Source organism: Planococcus citri, chromosome 1, assembly GCF_950023065.1.
Source record: "Planococcus citri chromosome 1, ihPlaCitr1.1, whole genome shotgun sequence".
Classification (NCBI taxonomy): Eukaryota; Metazoa; Arthropoda; class Insecta; order Hemiptera; family Pseudococcidae; genus Planococcus; species Planococcus citri.
In genome coordinates, this window is record NC_088677.1 from 40,824,585 (window position 1) to 40,842,249 (window position 17,665).

The following is a 17,665-nucleotide window of genomic DNA, read 5'->3' on the forward strand; positions in this document are numbered from 1 at the left end:
CGTTGGACGCAGATAGTGTTGCATTGATTCAGATTTTTTTCCTTTTTTTTTTTTTTTTTTTTTTAAAAATCTACCCCGCACACGAACCTTATGGTGCTTTTGTTGATGTTATTTTTGTAGTTCCATGAAGTCAGGATTTTTTTCGCGTATCGATTTACTGAGTTGTATACTGAGTAAGTATTTTTTATTTCGCAGTTGCTGTATGACTATGGTGATTGGTGATGGGTGTGGGTTGAAAATTGTATTTTTTATATTACTCGTAGTAGGTAGCATAATGTGACTTTTTTAATCAAAAACCAACCAAATTTTTCACAAAATTATTTAATCTTACTCATAATTTAGTGTCTTTATGTTAATAAAAAATGTACAACAGGGACCTCTATGGCATCTTCCATTGTGCATTGAACATTTAGACTCCTTAGGTCTAAGGGGCTACAGGATGTTCTTAATAAGACAAAAACGCGAAAAATAGCTCTAAAATCGACTTTTTCGATCCTGGAAAGAGATCAAGAAAAGGTTGGATAATTGAAATTTAAATATGAAAGACACTTCTGTTCTATCTCCTCATTGGTTGTGCCAAATTTAGACCACATGGTTGATTTAATACGGAGTCGAAAGTAGGAGGAAAGCGAAGTTTTTTTCATATTTAATGGCGTGTGGATGACCGGGCATGATTAAATTTGGACATGTTGATAACATTCAAGGTATAGCTACTTGTCCATAATTTCATTTTCGACCTTTTCTTTATCAATTTGAGCCCTTATTATAGTCCTCTAAGAAATGACTTTTTTATTGTTTTTAACTTTGACCTTCCCCTTCTCAAAGGTTCAATCTATATCCCTCTCTCCACCCCATAAAAACATTCCGCAAGTTTGACTTCTTTTGCCCTTTAAAACCTTGAGGATAAAACGTTGAAAAATGAGTGGAATTTTAGTGGCATGTCAACGTTGACAAAATTGTTATTTTTTTAAAGGACTGAAGTTACTTTTTTGTTGCAAATGGTTGAAAATTTCACCATGATGCTTCTATTGGTGTATATGGGACAGAAGGGCGGACGTTCAATCTTTATGCTCGTGGAGTCGATTAACCTGAGAAATTCCAGAAACATACCTATTACTTGTAGGTCTAGGTATGTACATTTTTTTAAAAAATGAAAATGCAATCATAATATCATTATGCTTAACATGTTGAAAGTTTGATTTTTTTGTCGGCAAAGTGGCAGAGTATTGAGTTTTACCTCGCCTCCCTCGCCCTCCAAATAAAATGGAATGCCCTCAAACCGGCACTTTAACTTTGGAAGGTTTCAATTTCAACACGTGTTTGTAAGAGGGTCTGATTCGTTTTAGTAAAACACACTCAATTATTAAAAAATGGTTTGTCAATTTTCGAATTTTTTTTTCATAAAAACTAAATTTAGGTGTAGTACAAGTGGGATTTCTATGCATAAGTATACCTTTCTAATTTAGCCATGTGCAAGTATTTTCTTTTCCGAGATAATTATCTGAATAGGGTAGGGTACACGGTACACTCTACACACTACAGGTACATAGATAGTCTAATCAACGTTTGGGGGATAAATTCGGAAATTACTGAAACATGAATAACATCTAATTAATGCGATAATTATTCTGTTTAATTAATTAGACTAAAGAGGCGAATCGGATGGTATTAACCTATTAATAAGTACAGTGATAATGACATAGTCGAATATGTGAACTCTGCATTAAAAGGTCATCGGTCTATTTTGCGCTAAAAGAGAAATTCGATTAAAGTATTGATAAGATATTTTGATCGGTTATTTTTCACGAGTATTTTTCTTTAGCCTAGGTTTACTTATAGGTGGTGTGGTGTATAGCGACAGCGAGCTACGTGTACTTGACCATATACCTACCTTGTTTGGCGAGAGTGGCGGACAGAAGGTGAAGAAAAAAAATTGTATCTCAATTTTTTCATCGATAAGTCGAGTGGGTGGCGATGGCGATGGCGTTGGCGTCGCGCGACCGAACACCAAGGGAATAAAATTGTCGAAAGCGTCTTCGCGATGCTGATGCTGGCGAAAACGATCTCTGTGATGAGCACGTTATTAGGTTGAAGACAGCTTTGAAATGAGTTTTCTCGTGTGACATCATGAATATTAGCACTAGCAGATAAGATCAAAAATAGGGGATATTTCAGAGGGTTTTGTCCGAACGGTCTTCTCCGTCGGGACGGAAAAGGTACGAGCTAGGACGACAACGACGAGCGAAAATACCTATACTACAGTCGCGTTGCGCGTATACCTCTTCGTCGTCGTATTCGTAGAGCCACGGCTAGAGATTGGTAGGTAAGGTAGATAGGTACACTTCATGTATAGAGTAAATAAAACCCGCGTACACGAGCACACGGGCGTACGATGAACCAATATTTATACGTATATACGTATACGATGGAGATCGTGAAAATTTTGCAGATGAGGTTATACTGGGCGATGGTCAAGTCCTTCTGTGGAATTGCAAACCAGATTAGCCGAAAACGCTATCAGCGAAAATCCACTACTTCGGAGTTATGGACAGGAAATGAAAACTGGCCGAGTACGGTCTTTAATATGATGTTCGGGGTGTTAGAGCGGGTATAAGAGGGTATTTGAACGGTCAACTTTTCGTCGCGGTGCGGCAAGTAGCGGTGCCGAAAGAGCAGATATGTATAATATAATATAGACTAGCCGGTGTCCAGCCAACCGTATTTATAAGTCATCCATCACCTTCTGGTAAAGGTTTTTGTTCATTCTACCCTAAACTGTGATAGGACGATAAGTTCACTCTCTTCGCCTCTGTTTTATGTTCCGCTTATACTTGTACGTGTATTGAAATTTCGCGATGGTAAATTTATAACGTTTTAGATATTTTTTTCGTTGCGAATTTCACTCCACTTCTTCGCCCAATCCAAGTAGCCCGTTTCTACGGTCAAAATATGTATTCCACATTGACGTGAGAAAAAGATTACGAATTTCAAGAATTCTTTACTTTGTGGAAATTTAAAATCGAGAAATTTCAACTCTATCTGTGCTTAATGTACTGATTCCAAGTCGTATTATAATTTAGGTATAATAGGTACGTAAAATTACGAGAACTTTCCATGTTTAAAATTAATAAATATAGGTAATAATATTTTTGAGTTTGTAATTTGTATAGTATATCTGAAACTAATTGGTCTAGAAAAAAAGATGATCCACTTCATTATATTTATGTTAGGTTATCAATGCATAATTTTATCAAAAAATGAAAAATAAGATGGAAAATGATGAAAATTTGATGATTTTTTTTTGTGTATCTAAAGGTGAATTATCGATTACATGGATTTAATCGATATATCTTATCTTCAAAATTTTATGTGTTACAATTTCTTGGAAATCTTCATCGTGAAGCCGTATTTATCAAAATGTGAATACACGGGTATGTGTGTACTTACTACTTACAGTGCTTATTATTATTCACCTGATCACACATTTTCCCTCCCTGTTTGACTTGCTGGTATCGAAAAATTCGACATTCGCTTGAAATTTCATTTTAATTAAATTCTTGTGCCTCTTGAACCTGAGGAATCGTAACATTCCACATTGGTTAATTGTTTACTTGTGGTTGAATACTAAGCACATACCTATACAGTAACAGAAAATACGTATTGTGATTGATATTCGTAATTTCGAGCGTATAAAAATCTCATGCTATTCACGCATAATCCTTTCATCGATATGAAAAATCTAGATGAAGCAAAAGTTCATAATCTGTGCTAATTATGCTGACAAAAGAAATTATCAGTTTGAAAAACAGAATACTCGCATAACTCCTACCTGAATACCGCGCCCTGGCGCAAAAGGATTCATGTAAAACTATATGTATAAATAATCATTCTAGGAAATAAAATAAGTGACGTAGGTACTACTACATACATACTACTATACTACATACTATGTATTAGAAATAAGGTATCTACGAAATTTTCATTGAGGGGTCATCATTCATGTCTATTATTTTTATACGTAGATTGTCGAGTGTTTAAAATTCTCTTTCTTGGTACCTCCTGCCCTCCATTAAGTATGCCAACATTGCAGTTTTCTCAAAATTCTCGCCTTTAATCGCCCAATAGTTATTTTGTTTTTTTTTCTATCATTTTTTTACGATAAATTGTCAAAAAATGTAAATTTATGGCTCGTGATTTTTTTATGTTAACTTTCTAATACTTCACATTCAGCTTTTGATAATTTTTATTTTTCTAACTAAGTACCTATTAATCGAGAAAATACGATTTCTTGGTAGTTGACAAAAAAAAAAACGAATAATGCTGCCTGTATCTAATATGCTGCTGCTGCATTTGTAAATTATATAACGTTTATTTTCATTTTGAAAAAATGAGATTCCTATACTTGAAATTACTTTTTTTTTTACTTTCATTAAGTACCTACTTGAAACAAAAAAAAATTGGTGATTTGTGTTTTTTTAATTATATTTTTCTTAATGTAATTTTAAGTATAAGTATGGAAGATAATACTGCTGGAAAAAAAGGAAAAATTTTGAGCTTTTCTTGAAATTTTATCTCTACATGTTGTATTCGATGAATTACGAGTACCTCTTTTTTTCAAATTACTAATGGTTTACTTTCAGGATAGAGATGTTTGAAAGCTCTTTAGAACTGAAACCATAGAATAACGGCATACCCCCACATTTTGCCTGTTTCCTTTACATCTTGCAAAACATTTTTCTGGTGTTACTGTTGCAATTTTTTAGCAGGAAGAACTATGGTGGGGGAAGACATGATTTACCATATTGCATATACAAGTTTTCATTTAAAAATTTTCATTTTTCAAATGCATTGATATAATTTATGTTGAAAAATCGTTACCTATCTTCATTTATAGTGATAATGAACTGATTTCAAGAATTCGGCAACATGAAATTGAAAAATTATTACACCCAAGCATAATAAACTAATTTTATAAAGGATTTTTTCCAGAAAAAATTTCATTCGAAATGTTTTTGGAGTACGTATTTCTCTGCAACTGAATCAACTTGAATTTTGTAAAATGATACAAAAGATTTGTACTTATGCATACATACAAATATACAACTTTTCTGTTTTATTTTCACGATAAATACATTCACGAAGTTTTCAAATCATATAAACATAATTTCTAACTTTAAAAATAACAAATCTTAATACAAAAAGCATGTAATTAGATACGTGATAGACGTCGATGGTAGTTTTTTCCAGCGTTACTTATTCGTTTGTTATCTTTTTATTGTCAGTTCTGCTCACAATGTATCAATCGGATAAATTACTGGGTTTTGCTGGTGTTTAAATACCTTTTGATTTCCGTTTTTGCAAAATTCACTCTAGGTGACGATGTTCAAACACTCGAGAATTAGATAGTGTAACTGATGTTTTTTATTTTTAATATGGGCCATCATATCTAAAGTGTTGGCCGGTCGGGATGTTTGCTCGGTAGTTGAAGAAAAATTACATGTAAAAACAATATAAATACATTAATGTAATCGGTGGAAAGCGTCCTTTTGGATAAGTTAATACGGAAAAATGACGTCATTGAGCGGAAACAAGGTGGCTTTGTGTGAGGAGAGAACCTATATTGATAATGTTTTAATGGGGGAACCCGTAAGCTCATTTATAGATAGTGTCACCGACGGAGTAATTAGATGAAATAAAATTAATGACGAAATTATTCCTAGCGTCTTATCTTGAGGCAGTTCAATGTGTGCGTTTTTTTGCTACATATATCTGTCGTTAACTTACCTGTAAAGTTTTTGAATATTTTACCCAAATGTTCGCGAATTTGTTTAAATAATTTTTTTTTTAATTCTGTAAAACTCACATACAAATGATTTTTATTATTATTATTACTTGTATTATTATTATTATTATTATTATTATTATTATTATTATTATTATTATTATTATTATTATTATTATTATTACTTGTGTGGGGTTTTCGAGATTTATTGAGGTTGTATTGTTGTGCGATGAAAAAAATAAACCATATCACCCACAAATCATTTTTATAGCAGTTTTGTTAAATGTTGGACGACAGTTGTCTACTTTGTTACTTTAGTCGATTTTTTATTGGTAACTTTTATAATATGCAAAGGTTTATTAACAGCTAAAATACACGCAATGGAAATATGAACTATCGAGGATGTTGGGTTACTATACCTACATATGTATTACCGCCAAGACAGGTTTGCTAAATGTACATAGACGAATGTATGTAATGTACCTCTTTATACCTATGTAGTCGAGTTACCCGAGGGGCGCTTGTGTAATCAGCCAGATGAATCATTGGGTATGATAAAATAAAAGGCTTGAGTTGCAGAACAAAATTCGCCAACCAGTTCTCTGTCTCAGTCTTTCATTATTTTATTATTCAACGTTGATACTTGATGCTTTCAAGTGGCCGAATAATAGTTTTAAATTAAAAACGCGTTCATATTTTCACGTTTTGGGTATGAATTCCATCGTTAAAAAAATCCTTATCGTTCTGCATCTGTCTTTAACGTTTAAACAGTTTCATTTCTGGTGTTTTTCTTCCTTTTTTTTTTTTTTTGAACAATAAGTTGGCTGCGTTTTAAGTATTGCAATTAATGGTTGTACTGTCTTTTAACTTTAACCAGAAATGTGTAATCTTGATAACCGGCGAACAAATTGATGTTATCTGTATCTGTGTGTTTTTTTTTTACTTTTATTTTGTTGTAACGTATTATCAGATTAGCGGCTGGAATTTTTTACATTCATTATTATGTTAATGAGGCACTACATGATTCTGTTTTTCAAACTCTACTTTTGTTTCAGATTTCATAGAGTGTAATTATCATTCGAATGGTACTCATATCTATTGTGTAGCGAGGAAATTTTAATCGTCATTTAAAATTAAGACAAATTTTTTGAAACAAGTGCAAAAGTAGTTTTTACATTTTTCAACACCTCAAGTTGGAAATGAACTGTGATAGCCTGGTAGGTAGGTTAAGATGAAAATAATCAGTCCGGCTGTCCGCGATTAAGTAGATGGTATCGTGCGATTAGAAAAACTAATGGGTATAATTTTTCTCTTTTCAAATGATGAACGACCACGTATTGTTATTCAAAGTTTAATATATTAAATTTAGAACTTATCACGTTATTAACCAATTAGCGTAACCTCCAAGAGATTTATTTTTTCTATAAAACTTCGCGAAGTGTATCATGCAGTTTATTGATGCGCATGTGATTGATTATCAGGAAATTTGGTGAAATATTGTTAATGATCGATTTGAAGCGATGATAAGCTTGTTAATTAAGTTATTTTTAAAGATAAAATCAACGATAACGTATACCTAATATGTACCTATTGAAAATTTACTCTTATCGAAGTTTTATCGAAAAAGTAAGAAAAAAGTGGAGTTGTTATGTGAGAGAAATCTGTGCTCATGGAAGAAAGATTGGTACAATTTTTTGTTTTTCTCTGTGTTATTCACGATTGTCCTAACCATTGAAATATGAAAATAACATGATTCTCGTCCTAGTGCGAGTACAATAATTCGGAAAATGGCATGATTTTTCAGTATTTTTTTTTTTTGAATACGCAATGAAAATTGACTTTTTTTGAGAAATCTATAGTCTGATTGAAAAATTCATTCATTTGGTACGTATAGCCAACGATTTTACTATGAATTTCATTCTTTAAAAGCGCCGGGGGATGAGGCGAATTAATCAACTTTTTCCGTCACCACTGAAAAGTTGACGGCTCTCAAGTACCATATTTATATAAAAGATCAGCGTTTTAAAATTACTTGTATTGTGTAGTAATTATCAATCCACTGATTGGCTGTTTGTTTTGTTTTTTGTTGTAGGTGAGTACAATTTTTACCTTGAGAATCAGACAACATGATACAAGTACTAATATGTACCGAACTAATAAGTAAGTCACAAATTGTCAATTTAGGTTTACTGGAATTCTGAACGAGAAGAAATGAAATTGCATAATATATGTACATATTTTGTTATCGATTTGTCTCTCTTCCTCATTCTAAACATTTGGAATCAATTTTGCAACATTTTTGAAAATGATCTTTGTGATAATTTCAGTGTTCATTAAGTTACTTTTTAACAATTTTCCTCCAACTTTCAACAATTTTTACTACTCACTTTCAAGATTTGTATGAATAGATAAGCTTCCTTTTCCCTCAGCATCTCCAAAGAAGACTTTGCTAATGAAAATATCTTTTCAAATACCAGTTTTTTTAGTACTTATACTCTCGTTTTCCAAGCTCAGAACAGATTTTTAAATGATCTGAAGATGATTATCGTAATAATTTTAAAGAATAAGGGATGAAGTGTCCTTTGAATGCCTCCGTTGAAGAACTGAACCGATCGCTGAGATTTGTGAAAATTATACCTTCAAGTAATAAGTTTGTGAAGAGTTTTTAAAACGAATATAAAAGGTTTCCTGAAGTAAACTCATCTTAAAAATTGCAGAAAAAATTGTAAGTTTTCCAAAAAAATTTCAAATTCAAATTTGAACGCAGGTTTTATGATAGTTCTGTTGTCTCTGTTTGTCTCTCAAAGTTATCCCAAAAAACTCGTTGAAAAAATTTCAAAAACATTTCAGATGACTTCCTGTTTTAATTTTTTATTTTACGTTTTATTTTTTTGGTCGTGTAAAATAGATAGGTTAGGTACTTGATACTCGTACTTATTTATGTACGCGTCGGTAGGTTAATTAAATACGCGGGTACATAAAAGACGTCAAAAAAAAAGTGTCTCGAGATATCATAACCAGAATAATAATAATCGAATAGAGAAGCCAGCGATTCGGCGATAGATACGCCACCATTATTAAATCAGTGAAGATGTGCGCGAGATAAGACGAAAAAAAGAGCTGAATTAAAAATTAAAAAATAGTATAATTAAGTAAAATGTGTACAACAGCTTCGCTATCTTCAATCTAAGCTACATATGTTGAAAAACATCGCCGAATAAATTCCTTTTAATTCAGCATCACACTGTGCGTGTAACATACGTTGTGTGAGTTGTGAAGGTGGAAATTTGAATTATTATTTTTGCAACTCTGAGTAGGTAAAGGTACTCAACTTACTTACGTAGTAATTGAAGAAAATTCGTTATAGCAAAAAATGTACCTACGTGTTTTGTTTTTGAAAGGGATAGTCTTCGGTGCTGAGAGATAAAATTTCCAGCAAATCTGCAAGAAGGAAGGAAGGAGATGAGTTTTCCATCGATGAAAATAAGGTTTATGTGCTTGAAGGGGGATATTATTTTATTATATTATAGTTTAATGCCAATATTTGTTTTTTGGAACGTTTTAAGCGATGGGGTATTTTTCATTACCCAGTTGGAAAGTTAATTATCTGTCGTGGAGGAAATTCTTTGCGATATTCAGATGAATTAAACAGTACTCACGAAAAATTGGTTGTTTTCGAACTATCGATCGTATAAATTTGTTTAAAGGGGGTTAAAACAATAGGGGGTGTAGAATAGTAAAAGGATTTCATAATGTTACTCCGTGGCTGGTACTGTTTTTATCGCGAAGTGTATCAAAGTTGGCAACGTTTACGAGTTTTAACATAACACAGTGTACCAGCTCTTATCAAAGAAAGTATTTTACTGCTTCTGTAGATAGCTGCTGTATGTGTTGCTGTTATCTTTGCTGCGTCAGTGTGTGTGTGCGCGTCGTCGACGTCGTCGTCGTTGTCGTCCTCGTATATGTATGAATAAAATCGTTTCAGTTTATTCATGCTCTTACGTATAATATGTAGTACTGGTATATGTATATAATATACGTATCGTACATACATATTTTAAAGAGAAATTCACACTCGAACGCTACTGAATTTTATTAGAAGTTGAGAAAATTTCTTAATATTGTTATGAAATTTTGGTTTTACGCTTCATTTAACACGTGCTTTGTTTTTTACTGTCTGTAGCGCGTTAATTCGTGTTAACGTTGAAGAAATTATAAATTTACGAGTGTGCTGGAGCTTTGAACGAAAGTTTTACTGTACTTTAGTCTTGTAGTACGCGTGCTAGACAGTTTGCAGAATTTCGCCGACTTTTATAGATTTTATCGTCGATTCTAGTTTACCAAGTCTATCATTACCAATGCATTTCTTTTTTTATGTCCTGTGATAGACCTAGATAGGTTTAGATTTGTTTGCAATGAAGTAGGTAATACTTACCTATATACGTATGTACTCATCATGTACCTATTTTGCAAACGTGTAATTTTTATTTTCATGCTCGAGTTTAAATACATTTTTGTGAGTAGAAGAGAAACGGGGAGAAGTAAGTAATCGTACTTGACTCCCTTTTGGGTAAAATTTATTTTCGAGTTCCAGAAATATCACTCTGATGGATACGCTTGTAGTCCTCGCCTTAACATTCGAAAAAGACGATGCATATTTACGTTTTTAGTCGCCTGACGGGTTCACGATGCTCTCATTTGCATTTCTGTCATAAAATCTTAAGAATTTGGGACATTTTTAAAGGAAAATTTGCGATTCCCATTGAATAAAATCAAGAAAGATAATACGATGGACGAGTTTATCTAAAATTATCATATTTTTGAGTAATCAGTCGACAAAATTTTCTCCGGAACAAGTAAAGAAGTGAGTCTTTTCGAATTTCAGTTTTCTCCTAAATTTCGCTTCTTGTTTCGCTCTATCCTGAATCCTGATCAAAATTCAAAACTATCGAATTACATAAAATTTTAGTCAAAGATCTTAAAAGTAGGTGTGGCTTAAACTCACGTGCTCTGATGATAATACTCGTAGTTAAAATTTAAAGAATGTCGCCTCGCCAGTGAATTCTTTGTAAGTGAGATTCGTTGAGCGAAAATTATTTCTTACGATTAACCATGCCAGTCATCGGTGTAGGGATATCTTGATGATCTAGTTTGGCTTGTCGGGTATACTCATTTTATTATGAATTATGGCTGACTAGTTTTTATTCAACTTTGATTCGCAAAGATAGTCAGGTCGAGTTTTCTAGATACCATTTCGTAAATAAGTAAGTACCTACTACAAAAAAAATTCCAACGTGGATGCCAAAATCTTGTTTTTTTTGTGTTTTTTTTTTTTAAAGTTTATTTTGCTTATTTGTATTGCATACAAATGTGATTGCGTAGAATTGGAAATGTGTAAGAGTGCTGGGTGAAATCGACATTTTTTTAAAATGTAGTTTGTCTGATGAGGTCAAAAGAGACCTCCTTTTCCCAAACGAAGAAAAAGATTATCCAGAAATTGACTATTTTTTAAATGATTGAATCGATCTTTCAAATACTTCTCTGATCTTTCCTGCACTTCACCTATTTATTAAGAGAAAAGTAACTATCATGTGAGATCTGAAAAACTGGCATAAGTAATATTCGAAATGCTGAACATTTATTAAATACGTAGATGAAAAATAAATGTAAATTAAGGGAAAAGGTAAGAGAGAAAATTCTTTTAGAGTGGTTAGGAGTGTCATAGTGATCAAAGTACTAAACATCCTCCATGATCTGACAAAATTAATCCGGACTAAATTTCCCATCGAAAAATTTCTATGCATTTTTTCAATTAATCCCTTCTTTATCCCTCAAAGTACCCCTTACGCAGTTTCCTTCCACTTTTCCTTTCCTGGATGGTTCAAGATGAATCGGGAAAAAAATGAAGCCTTCGATACAGCGTGCGATTTAATTATTAGGTACCTCTATAACCTATTACATTAAACATTTTTACCAACATACTCCAAGATGCGTTGAAACAACAAACACGTCAATTTTTTTCTGAATAACTACGTAGGTATTTATGCATTTTGCTATCAACTTTCTGGTATAATACATTATAGATATGTGCAGTTTGTTTCATTATTTTTTCCCTTCGTCTCATCCGTCTGATTTTTGAGACTACGCTTGCAAAGTGATCGCTGTTTATAAGCCTGTTAACATGATGCAGGAATTGGCCGATATAAATCACCCGTTAATAGATATAAGATGAATAAGAAGTCTGTAATGTAGCCAAAAAATGTCTACCAAGATTTGTGAATTCAACTTTCGATAAATCTCCGAATGAATGCAGCTTCAGATAAAAGCTTCTGGTTATATAATTTGATAAATGATTTTTGTACTTAAACGTACTTACTCGCATCAATTCTCAAAAAAATTCGAATTGAAGAAATTCTTCGTGGTGTGAACTGTGAAGTAAATATTGACGTGACGGTGTAAAAACTAAAATGGTGTTTATTAGGATACGGGGAGTAAGGACATTCGTTTGTTGGAAATCGGTTTCGTGGAAAATTACCTGTTTAAATAATTGAAACTTATTATCTAATGATATATTATTCATCTAATTGAATATTCTAGCAGTCTTAAGCTGATTGCTGCGAATAATGCACGAAATGGAACTAGTTTAATCAATTTTAACGCTTTCCTACGAACTACGTACTTACATGCTTAAATTACTTAAATGATAAAAAATGGAACGAGATGAAAAATCGAAGGGAGTAGAATCATTTTCGACGCATAAATCAAACATTTTCTATTTTTATAAAAGAATTGGTTGAAAATAAAGTAGATTTACATTTTGTAAAAATGAACGGAAAATTTTTAACTAGTTGAAATTTAATTCGAAACACGACCGATAATTTTTAGTAATAAAGGTAAGTAGGTGCGCGAAAAAAAAAATGCAATTTTTTTCTTTCCACCTCATTTTATTCGTCTAGCGCATTATTTTATGATGAATGAACCGAGCGCGTAAAGTAAAAAAGGAAACTGATAACGGAATGAAATTTTAAAAGAGTAGATAGAAGAAGGAAAGCTTAAAATAAATGTACCGGTAGAATGGTAACATGTAATGTGCAGATAACTGCGTTATAGATAATATAAAATGATGCATTATACAGCATATACCTACCTACCTAGTACCTACCTGTTATCTTGGGAGTGTATTGTGTTGGTGTTGATGGAACAGGGTGTTACTAATTGTTGTCGTCAAAGTTGAACGCAATTTCTTTTCTCTCCGCTAACAAATGCAAATTGTTGCGAATTTGCGTTGATTTGAATTTTAATTGCACGACACCTGGTTATCAGCTTTTTTACAAAAAAAGTGTCGAGTTTTTATCTCAAAAACGATTTTTTTTGTTGTCTGCTTTTTTGAGCTAGTTTGCCCGATGGTTGATTTTCAAAGTTTAAATTTGCGATATTCGAGTTCCCTCGCGGAGCTGTTAATTTGTTAACATCGTTGCATGAAATTTTAAACATTCTCGGATAATATTGTTCGCGAGGGTTAATAAAAAATTTTACCAGCTGCTTTTGAGCTTAAAAGACTTGGAAAGATTTAAATCTGAAAGATATTTCCTCTTGTGTGCAAGAAGCTGTTAAACATTGGTAATACTTGGGTAATTGGTTTAAAATTCTTGTGGCAAATCCAATCGCCCACTCATTCTGTTTCTTAACAACGGTACCTATATAAGATTTGAATCGATTGTAGGAAATTTTTATTCGCAACCAGCGCATATGAATGCTATTTTCGCGTAGCAGATTCCGGTAGACTACTGAGGTGAAAAATTATACCAGGAGTGTTGCGATTTCTAATTTACTGAACATGCCTCAGGGGTCATGGATGTAGAGATGATTACTTCGTATTGATTTTCGAGATTCATAGAGAATATCTTGAAAAATACATATGATTTTTTAGGACATTGCGCGCAGGTGTCGGGTGTGGGTGCAGCCTTCCATTTTGACAATTTTGAGAAAAGACCTTACTAAAAATATGAGACCTCATCTCACTCATTTTATGGTGAATAATTGTCAAAAAAAAACATTTTGAAATATTGAACATTTTTTGCCGCCAAATTGAGATCGGAAAAAGAAATTTCGAATGAATTGTTATGAAAAAATGCCTGAGTTTTTTCTAGGTTATAATTCGGTTCCCATCGGAAATTTGTGCAGACTGCTGATTTCATTATTTTTTGTGTACGTACAACTTCATCAGTAAATTAAATTTAAAAAATTTTCATGTTTTTCTGTTTTAAAAAAGTTTTTTCATGTGCAGATGTACTTCACGTCTCACGTTGGCTCACTAAATTTTGGAAGTATTTTTTTCTATTTTTTTCGAGGTGAAACCTGAAAGGTTATGATTCAAATCCAAGATCAACGACCACCATTCGAACAAATTTACCTGAAAGCATACTTTGAAACGACGCGCGAGCGAACCTGATCATACAAATAAACTGTTGAAATCGCTGACGTCAATCAATATATCTGTAATTTGAAATTATCGTCCGATAATTATATTACTATCAACGTTCAAATTTCTCGGAGAACACATTAAAATAAAATTTAGTTTATTGGCCTTCTTCTTCCAATTAAGAAATCACGATAAACATTCAGACAAAAATAAAATCAGCGGGTCAATTGTTTAAATCAGACGATAAAAAGCCGGTTAACACGTTAAAGTAACGTGAGCTGATAATATAAACAAATATCGATTATCGATTATAATGATAATGATATCTAATGTTGAAGACTCCTGTACACTTATAGCATTTCCTTTATGAGACCAGACCAGCGAACTCGTCGACGCGACGCGACCGTGTTGATTTGGTCGTCACTTTTAGAAAACAATAATGCACATAAGGTATTACACTAGGTCATTCTGTAATTATGTTACGTATACATAAATATTGTTTCAAAGGTAATATTTTTTAATCATTTCACGTAACTTTCTCTTTATCAATTTTTCGCACACCCGTATTAATTAAATTGATGTACAACATGTAGATATTCGTACATTACAAATATTCATGATTTCACATGCATATTGACTCCTCCTTCCTGCCTTCCCGGTCATATTCTATAAAAAGTCAGCAAAAATCGTGTACCTACCTAGGTATTTTTACAGAAGCACTGCCGCTCGTTTTTTAAAAAAATTTTCACCAAACAATAATTTTTAACCCCTTTTTAAAAAAGTAATCAAAAATTATCTCTTTTACCCGCGACTGTTTATTATTATTATTATTATTTTTTTTTTTTAAATGATGACTGTCTAGGAAGTCGATTAAACAAAAACAAAACAAGAAAAGGAACCGAAAATTTTTTACTGACTTCTTATGTGATATTTTTTTCTTGAAAATACGATTTTTTTTTTTTTAGATGAATAAAAGAATTTGTTATTTTTCAAGTTGAAAATTGGTGATATGGTGGTAGCTTTATTAGAATGATCTAAGTAATAAGTGTAATGTGCCTACAAAATTTTCTTTCTCTCTAGACAAAAATATTAATTTGTAGCCTATTGACGTGTATACGGTAAAAGAATTCGAATCACATCTCATTTCGATGTATGTACCTCACCTCTGTATACTTTACTTACGAGTAATACATCTAATAGGCTTATAATGTGTACAGTACCTCACTGTACGAGTATACTATGTACATACAATACACACATGAAAGCTACGCATGTAGATAGGTATTTTAATGTTATGTAGCATAGCGGGGTCGAGGTGCTCATTTTTCTTCGCTGGTAAATAGACAAATAAAAAATCGATTTTAATTTGAAATGATTTTTTAAATACCTATCTCGATACGTGTTCGTCTTACGGTATACGTAGAACGTACGTAGGGTTGAACATGACGAACCAGAGCCGAAAAACATTATAAAATTATACCTATACGAAATTATGACAAAGCCCAGAACCGTGGACTGGCATTTCGAACGCTGATAGATGTAGAAGATAAAAAGCGATTAGAATTATAGATAACTTTTTAGGTTCGTAACTTAGCAACGCTATCTGATATATCTGTCGGTCGTGCAGCAAATAATCTTGATATGGGCGTCAGCCAGAATATATTTTGGATACCCCGCTTCACCCCTTTCCTTCGGTTCTATTCATCATACAGTTCTTATCTGTACGGTTCTTTCTATTCTCTACTCTCGGAGACTTACACAACTAGTTACTGTAAGGACAGATAAAGCGAACGCTTTTATCTTTAGTATTTCAGCCCTGAGTAGTGTGTACTGTGTAGTGTCTGGTACCCCCAAAAACCCTTCGGCGCGACTTTAAACCGCCGTTTTAGTTTTGATATCGGAATATTTTTCATAAAAGAAAATACGTTCGTATTAACTAGCCATAATGTTATCTTGAATTTTAACAGATTTCTTTTTTTTTTTTTGCGCGGTATTGTTTCATGTAAAATATTCTCGCGTTGTACGTAAAGTAAAATTGATGCTGCGATGTTTGAATCGAAAGATTTTTTTGCAGATGTATCGATTTTCATTGATTTTGAGTATGAAGTACGTAATGAAACCTTTTGAATATTACGTTCATTTCATACATAAATTAAATTTCATGTACGGGTTCAGAAGCCTTTTTCAAGAATTTTATGTTTTCATTATTCAAAAACACAAATTACCATTTACCACGCCGATTTTTTCATCCTACAGTCAAAAATACTTCGAAGTTATGGTATCTATCTACATTATATTAGCCTGTTTGAAGTGCAATTAGCAGTGTAAATCTTGAATTGATAAAATTTTTGCTATAATTCCTGATTCAAGAGCGATTATCATGTTTCATAAAGTAATTATTTTTCGAATAATCCGTGAATAACCGTAGGCACTAGGCAATAGGCATGGACTCCTGGACGTACCTAAAACCTCTCCAAGAAAAGAAAATTATCAAAAAAAAATTTACTTGCTTTGAGCATTTTTGCAACTGACTAGAACTCAATTTTTTGATCTGATGATGAGACATGCTGAACAAGCTACCCTTCTTCTCGTCTTGCGAAGATTCTGTGATCATCTTTCATTTGAGCCTTCACGTTACCAAAATTGAAGACTCTATTGTAAGGTACTACGTAAGTTGATTTTTGGCAGTTTTTTTTAAAATTTTTAAAAATTGATCATGTTTTTCTTTCGAATGTTGAAGATGAAAAACAAGTGTAAGGTAGAGTGGGGTAATTGCAAAGCACTATTTGATTAGTGACACTTTGAAAGGGCGCTGTGAGAAAACTATTGCACGGATGAAGCTGAAATTTGTACCACTTATACTTTATACTTCAGGGGGTTCTCTATCAATGGTAAAATTTTGGTACAATTTGGTCCACAAATCGTGGAGAAAATTGCAATTTAAAAATTTGAAAATCGACTTTTGCATTTACCCCGTGTTAGGGTAAATGCAAAAGTGGGCGATATTTTTTTTATTTTTTTATTTTTTTGAATTTTCAACACACTCACTGTATTCTACGTGTCATTTGCTAACTTTTGATGTATTCGTGGTCTTGATTCGGTAAAAAATTCGATAACTTTTCCACTTCTCAAAAAAAATTTTAGGGGAGTGAAAAAATTTTGAAATTTTTTTTTTTTTAAAACTCGCTAAAATGAACAAAAAATCAACTATTGACCATTTTTGATGTTCTTTATGTAAAAAACTCGTCGTAGAAATACATTTTTCGTCAAATATATTTGTAAAACGTTGAAAATGAGCAATAATTTTAAAATTCAGTAAAACTGGTAATCATTTCTCTAACGTGTAACTCATCATGTGACCGTGGAAGTTTTTTTTTTTGTAATTTCGAACCATTTTCAAGTTATTTAGGGCAAAAAAATATTTGTGGTAAGTGCAAAAATGAAAAAAAAATCGTTTTTGC

The 17,665-nt window shown here is 32.5% G+C and overlaps 1 protein-coding gene across 5 annotated transcripts in view; it reads left to right on the forward strand.

Annotated features, from left to right (window-relative positions):
- ush (Zinc finger protein ush) overlaps nt 1-17,665 on the forward strand; it is a 107,014-nt gene that overhangs the window by 42,504 nt on the left and 46,845 nt on the right. The window contains exon 1 of one of the 5 annotated variants that reach the window (XM_065344807.1): nt 7,894-7,942. The exons of the other annotated variants lie outside the window; for them this stretch is intronic. Within the exon in view, the coding sequence (XP_065200879.1) occupies nt 7,909-7,942 (34 nt within the window). The 5' untranslated portion in view covers nt 7,894-7,908. Of the gene's footprint in view, nt 1-7,893; nt 7,943-17,665 lie in introns of those variants that run through there. 5 annotated transcript variants of the gene reach the window in all.